Here is a 7820-nt window from a genome sequence, read left to right on the forward strand (position 1 = left end):
AAAAAAAAAAAAATCAGTTTATAAATAAATAAAGCATTCACAGTGAAAAAATAAATAAATAAAAAAGCCTATTTGCTGGACACATGGCTAATACTGCTATAAAACTAGATCATAAAGCTGACAGCCTCCTGAGGCATGATCTACTAAACAAGAAACAGAGCGCCCCATGCTTTACTCCCACTGTCACAGTCAAAGTAGTTTCACACTCTCTCCCCGAGAGCGTTCGTCTGAGTTTATGTGTGCGAAGTTATATATTAGCGCTGTGGGTTATGTGAACATGCTGCTCTTGTCATAAGATCGTGAGCGAGGGGTATAGTATTTGCAACAATTTAATGAGAGTCGGGGTGAGGAAACAAGTCGAGTGATAAGCAGGTCATTAAGTTTGCTCTGCCAACTCTGCTCTGCTTTGATTTGTGTACGCTGTGTGATAACCGTGAAGGGGAAAAAGAGACTTTGAGGGAGGAAAAAAAAAAAAACAGCTTAGGAAGTGCAGAACGAGCTGTATTTCATGAGCTGAAACTCTGTAGCATAAGATGATTCAATTAAAGTCTGTGGACTTTGTGTTTGATAAACCCAAACAAAGCAGCTGGTTTCCAGCACGGGGAGTTTCAAATGAAGTCCAGAGGCTTCTGGGTCACCGGTTGGTACAGAGGAGGACAATCAACTCAATCTATTTAAAACTGCCGAGTCGCTGCCTCCCCTTTCAGCTGATCGCGGAGGGAGTATACGAGCGAGCCAGAGACCCCTCTGAGGGTCTCCGTGGCAGCCTCCGATTCAATCCAATTGTTTTTCAAAGACAACCACCTGGCGGCAAGCAGCGGAAACATCCGTCAGCCGATACTAAGCCCGACTGTTTACAGACTTAGAGGCTGTGTAAGAATAACCGCGCGAGTGATCAGCATGTTGTGTTCGCTCGCCGGTGCACGAGTTGAACATCCATTGACATGCTTCAGTCAAGAGCCTGACCTTGGCAAGCTTCCTTTACAAGTTCAAGATCTTGGGGTGCAGTAAAAACTCATACAACAGACGAACAAGATGCCATGCAACTACTTCAAACTGTTTGACCCAAACTCAAGGTTTCAAATCCGGAATCTCAGAGACTCCCTCGCAGCCTCTGAGTTCAACTCCCAGAGATTCCCTGCTCGCACACACGGACACAGGACACAACACAGCGAGGATGAGGAGACCAGGCAGCTTACCGTGAACTGTCAGCCACAAGATAAGAAAGACCTCCGGGATCATCTCGGCACTTTGCAGGGGTGGTGACCTCTCGGGCGCCAAGGAGAAGAAGTTCACGCACACACCGACGTCCGACTCTTCTGGTTGGCTGCTATTGTCAGTCCCCCGATGTGCCCACTTAACAAAGAGAGGTTCTCTGTCAATCTCTTTCTTCTAGTCTCCCCTTGTCCGGTCTCTCTCAGTGTGCTGTGATAACAATCTGCTGTGTTGTCCTACGGTAACTGAAGTGACTCTGTTCCGATGATGCATGTACAGGCGCTCTCATAAACTCAGAATACTCGTGCTCTCTCTCACTCTTGCTCTCACACACTGATCTTCCATTCTCTGGCTCACAGAGTCAGTCTGCCTCTCTCTCTTTCTCACTCCTCCCCACCCCTCCCTCCCCTTCTCTCGCTCTTTCTCTCAGTGGAGGAGAAGGGGAAGGCAGGGGTTGGCTGCTCACAAGGCCAGCCCACCCGATCAAGCGTAGCAGAACTGTTGTAACAAGAGACTGGGAATTAGACCTAATCTTTGGGATCTGGGAAAGAAAGAACACACACACTTTTTTTTTTTTTTTTCACACACTGATCTAGTGGAGATCAAAATTAGAGAACAACCCACAATTTCCTAAATTTCGAGGTCACTGCTTAGTCCTATTTGAAGTTATCCCAACAGGAGTAAAAGCACAGTTTTTAAGCATATTTCATGAGTTAAATATATTCTGAAGCACAGTATAAAATAAATAAATAAATTAGATATTTGAAAAAGAACCCTGATCAAAATTACAGAACACTTTCAGATACCTCCCAGTTATTGGCGTTAATCTGGCACCTCATGCAAATGTCCTTAATTATCTGACAAAACCTATTTAACTGGAAGTCTTACTTTCCAGTTTTGACTGACTTTGCAACATGGTGAGCCATTCTAAAGTGACTGAAACCCTCCAACAGCAGGTTGTCCAGATGAAGGCCAATAGCAGCCATAGCAAGAAAAGTTGGTCGTTCTAAATCTGCGATTTCTAGAATATTGCATCTTTACAATGTCACTAACTCATTCAAGTCCCCCAAAAAAGCTGGTAGTCCACGAAAGACAAATGCACGAGAGGACAAGATAATGCGGAGAATCTCAATGGGCAGTCGGTTCAACACTGCAGCTGGAATTGCTCGCCAGTTCAGCGCTGAACAGTGTAAGGATCTGCCTCGGCATACAGTGTCTCGACATTTAATAGAAGTCAGACTGAAAGCACACTCTGCAGTGACCAAGCCTCTCATCAGCAGAACGAAATCAAAAGGCTAAGCTCACCTTTTCTGAGGAGCATGTTGTCTGGAGAGAGTAGAACTGGTCCAAAGTAGAGGGCTGCATTGGGTTTGGGTTTGGACCCAACGCAAATCTCGCGGGAGCGTGCGGTTTTACCTTTGCTGCGGGCGGGAGTGGGCGGTCAGAAAATTTCGCGGGAGACCCGCGGGGAACGGTGGGATTTGGCGTGTAGTAGAAATAGAGTCAAAACAAGAAGTTGAGAAGAGAATTAAAGCGGCTGTTTACTTGACAAAAGCAAAGCAAGGCAAGTCAGATATCTGGAAACAATTCTCAATTGTCACTGAAAAAAATGGGACAGAGTTAAACTTTGTACGTTGCGATAAATTTTATAGACATATTCTAAAGCGAAATTATAATACAACAGACCTTGTATACGAATAGGCTAATAGATTATTCGCATAAGACTTTCTAAGAAAACGAGCAACGTGCTTTGAAAATAAGAAACGAAATACATGCAGTGCATTTACAAATTAGAATAAGTTAAAGTCAAGAAATATAAAGAAATAAAAGACAATGAACAAAAATCTTTAAAAAGTAATTGAATAAGAGTTTAGGACAAACAAACTCATTTTAATAGCCTACGAATTAATGTCTTTTTTTTTTACAATCTAATTCAAAGCTGCAAAAGAAATTATCCAAAAGATGAAGTTTGACCAGGTCCCCCTGGCCACAGCACAGGATGAACCACCACCAGCCAAAAAGCAAAGCTAAGCTGACCGATTCACAGACTGGGAAGACGTATCCTGCATTTCAGCACCAAAGCCCATCGACGCTGAAATAGCAGAATATCTTGGCAGCCGACTTGCGGACAAACCAGATCCAGACAATGTGCTTCAGTGGTGGAAGTTCAACAAAGAGTGCTTTCCTGTCCTCTCAAAATTTGCGCGTTTTATTTTGAGCATTCCCGCATCTAGTGCGCCGTCAGAGAGGGCATTCAGTGTGTGTGGGCGGATCTTGGAAGAAAGACGCACAAGTCTGGGACCGCAGTCAGTCAGCAATATACTTTTCCTTCATAGTAATATGGAGTAAGCAAAGCAAGGCCCAGTGATCAAATTCATTTGTTTGTTTAGTAGTCTACGTTATTTTTTCACTGCCAAGCAGCATCCCTCGAGCCAGTGCTCTCTGAAGTTGCCAGTGTGTGTGCCTCACGTCTGGAAGAACTGATGGGCACTAGTGACACATCAGCAAATCCCCTCCACATGATCTACAGAATTGCAACGTTCCTGACTCCCAAAATGCGATTGCTACGGATGTTGTGCCCAGATGCAAAAGATGACGTGATCAGAGGTGTGTAATATTAATGAATAGTTAAAATAGACTATATTGTTTTGAATATTATGTTACTTAATTTGTTTATAGACATATTCTAAAGCGAAATTATAATACAACAGACCTTGTATACGAATAGGCTAATAGATTATTCGCATAAGACTTTCTAAGAAAACGAGCAACGTGCTTTGAAAATAAGAAAAGAAATTTAAATACAAACTAGAATAAGTTAAAGTCAAGAAATATAAAGAACTAAAAGACAATGAACAAAAATCTTTAAAAAGTAATTGAATAAGAGTTTAGGACAAACAAACTCATTTTAATAGCCTACGAATTAATGTCTTTTTTTTTTACAATCTAATTCAAAGCTGCAAAAGAAATTATCCAAAAGATGAAGTTTGACCAGGTCCCCCTGGCCACAGCACAGGATGAACCACCACCAGCCAAAAAGCAAAGCTAAGCTGACCGATTCACAGACTGGGAAGACGTATCCTGCATTTCAGCACCAAAGCCCATCGACGCTGAAATAGCAGAATATCTTGGCAGCCGACTTGCGGACAAACCAGATCCAGACAATGTGCTTCAGTGGTGGAAGTTCAACAAAGAGTGCTTTCCTGTCCTCTCAAAATTTGCGCGTTTTATTTTGAGCATTCCCGCATCTAGTGCGCCGTCAGAGAGGGCATTCAGTGTGTGTGGGCGGATCTTGGAAGAAAGACGCACAAGTCTGGGACCGCAGTCAGTCAGCAATATACTTTTCCTTCATAGTAATATGGAGTAAGCAAAGCAAGGCCCAGTGATCAAATTCATTTGTTTGTTTAGTAGTCTACGTTATTTTTTTTATTTTCTTTTTTGCAATAGCCTGTTAAGCAAGCTATTGTGAATGTGAAATCTGTGAGATTTTTTTTAAGCATTCTATTTATTTTATTTATTTCGTTTTGTATTTAATTTGTTAAAATTATATCTAGCCTATTTTCAAAGTTCTCTGTAAGAGGGGAATTACCCACATTTTCAGAAATGAAATTCAGGCCCTGAATAAATGTCTAAAAATCCTGATTGGAGTATCACTATAAATAGTTATAAATGATAAAAAGAAGGCTTTAAAAAGATGGGTATCGGTGATCGGCCTCAAAAACCCTGATCGGAGCACCCCTAGTTAAAATAGGCTATATTGTTTTGAATATTATGTTATTTAATTTGTTTGTAGACATTCTAAAGCAAAATTATAGTTTAATTGTATTTGTGAAAAGAACAGACCTTGTATACGAATAATAGATTATTCGCATTAGACTTCCTAAGAAAACAAGCAATGTGCTTTGAAAATAAGAAATGAAATACATGCACTGCATTTACAAATTAGAATAAGTTTAATAAAGTCAAGAAATATAAAGAAATAAATGACAATGAATAAAAATCTTTAAAAAGTAATTGAATAAGAGTTTAGGACAAACAAACTCATTTTAATAGCCTACGAATTAATGTCTTTTTTTTTTACAATCTAATTCAAAGCTGCAAAAGAAATTATCCAAAAGATGAAGTTTGACCAGGTCCCCCTGGCCACAGCACAGGATGAACCACCACCAGCCAAAAAGCAAAGCTACGCTGACCGATTCACAGACTGGGAAGACGTATCCTGCATTTCAGCACCAAAGCCCATCGACGCTGAAATAGCAGAATATCTTGGCAGCCGACTTGCGGACAAACCAGATCCAGACAATGTGCTTCAGTGGTGGAAGTTCAACAAAGAGTGCTTTCCTGTCCTCTCAAAATTTGCGCGTTTTATTTTGAGCATTCCCGCATCTAGTGCGCCATCAGAGAGGGCATTCAGTGTGTGTGGGCGGATCTTGGAAGAAAGACAAAGTTCACTTTAGTGATGAGAGCAAGTTTAATTTATTTATTCAAATTGGGGAAAGACTGACGCCCAAGTGCATAAAGAAGTCAGTGAAAGGTGGAGGAGGAAGTGTCATGGTTTTGGGGGATGTTTTCTGCAGCAGGAGTTGGGCTTCTTATACAGATACATGGCAGGTGATAGCAGATGTTTATCAGAACCTCTTTCAACAACAGACAGTACAGTTCCTTTTCTGCAAACATCGCCCAATCAGCCTGCAATTTTCAATAAAGACAATGCATCCGTCACACTGCAAAATGGGTAAAGCAGTTCCTTGAAGCTGTAAACATTGATCACACCAGCACAGTGTGATAAACTAGTGATGTCCTGCAGCCTCAGATGTGCTGAAGTTATTCAAAGCAAGGGCTTCTACACTCCCTGCTAAATTTTGACTGCTGTAACCTTCAGAAAGTTTGGTTGTAATCTTTATTCGTGCTATACTCATTGCTGTTCTCTAGTTTTGATCACTGTGTTTTCCACAAAATAAAAGGTTTTTGTTGACGTGCCTTGGTTATTTTGTAAAACACTGTTCTAGTAGTATGGTATAGCCACAACTAAAATTCCTTCAAATTTTAAACGATGAAGATTACATTATTTCTGAAAAAGTCAAGTTTTTATAAATTGTTCTCTAACTTTGATATCCATTGTATTTCAGATAAACCCACTTCTACACAGCATGAAAAATACACTAGATAAAAAAATAAAAAAAATGTTTGAAGGACACTTGAAAAAGCATGTCCAAAAGTTTGAATGTAGTTTTAAAAGCTTAAAGTGTGAAGGTTTCAAGTTGATGAAGTCTTACAGACTTAAATAGTTTATATGCGGTTGCTAGGGTGTGCTTGGTGGTTATTAAGACATTGCTGGGCAGTTGCTAGGGTGATTTCAATGGTTGCTAGGAATCATAGACGGTTGGGTATTGCTAGATAGTTGGTATGGTAATATTACACTGTCCCAAGTCAATAAAGGCCAACCCCATGCTACTACAATGTTCTGGTGCTGAGATATGCTTTATTAATATTGCCATATGGTTGCTAGGATACTCTGGATGATTGCTAGAGTAGGCGTAGCAGTTATCATGGTGAAACTAACTGATTGGTTGACTCCCGCAAATATCTAATCCTACATCTACAATGTTCTGGTACTAACATATAGCTTGCACTTGTTGCTATATGGTTGCTAATGTGTTTATTTAAGTGTTTGCTAGGGTGTTTGCTAGACAGTTACCAGGGTAATATTTACAGACTGGTTGTCTGCTTGAATAAAACTAGCTGACCCTGAAAACATCTATGATGTTTTTGTGGCAAGATATGGCTTATTCATGTTGCACTAGGTTGTTAGGGTCCACTAAATAGTTGCTATGGTGTACCTAGGTAGTTGCCACGGTGAGACCTGCCAACAGCTTAAGTGAAAAGAGCCTATGCATGTCTAATAATAAAATGAGCTGTGATCGGTTGCTTTGGATGTCAAGACAATCTCTTCCTCTCTAAGTGGGCGGTTCTTGGCCAGAATAAGATGCAAGGCGGATCCAAACTTGCCGAGTCAAAAGTCTGTCTGCGTTAGACTAAAAGAACCCAGTGCTGGAACCTCATTAGCTCCTCTTTTCCAAATGAATAAAACAGTTCAGAATCATCATTTATTGCCCCCTAATGTAGAAGTTGTTAATCTCACTAATCTTGTGACGTGACATGTGGCCAAGTATGGTGACCCATACTTGGAATTAGTGCTCTGCATTTAACCCATCCAAAGTGCACACACACAGCAGTGAACACACACACCGTGAACACACACCCGGAGCAATGGGCAGCCATTTATGCTGCGGCGCCCGGGGAGCAGTTGGGGGTTCGGTGCCTTGCTCAAGGACACCTCAGTCGTGGTATTGAAGGTGAGAGAGAGCGCTGTACATTCACTCCCCCCACCTACAATCCCTGCCAGACCGTAACCTTTGGGTTACGAGTCCGAATCTCTAACCATTAGGCCACGACTTCCCCCAAATTATGCATTATACGGAGGTAAGATAAAAAGAAAATACCATTTACAATTTTCTGAAGACTGTCAGTTCCCCTCAGATATACATTCATATTCAATTCAATTCAATTCAAGTTTATTTGTACAGCGCTTTTCACGATACAAA

The 7820-nt window shown here is 41.0% G+C and overlaps 1 protein-coding gene across 1 annotated transcript in view; it reads right to left on the minus strand.

The window, feature by feature from the left end:
• Positions 1–1596, minus strand: part of LOC107739153 (kin of IRRE-like protein 3) — a 234943-nt gene extending 233347 nt beyond the window's left edge. Inside the window, exon 1 of the mRNA XM_016551164.1 lies at positions 1200–1596. Within this exon, the coding sequence (XP_016406650.1) occupies positions 1200–1242 (43 nt within the window). The 5' untranslated portion in view covers positions 1243–1596. The remainder of the gene's footprint in view (positions 1–1199) is intronic.
• Between the last annotated feature and the right edge of the window lie 6224 nt (positions 1597–7820).

The sequence above is a fragment of the Sinocyclocheilus rhinocerous genome, unplaced genomic scaffold, assembly GCF_001515625.1.
Source record: "Sinocyclocheilus rhinocerous isolate Xijiao unplaced genomic scaffold, SAMN03320098_v1.1 scaffold3818, whole genome shotgun sequence".
NCBI classification, from domain to species: domain Eukaryota; kingdom Metazoa; phylum Chordata; class Actinopteri; order Cypriniformes; family Cyprinidae; genus Sinocyclocheilus; species Sinocyclocheilus rhinocerous.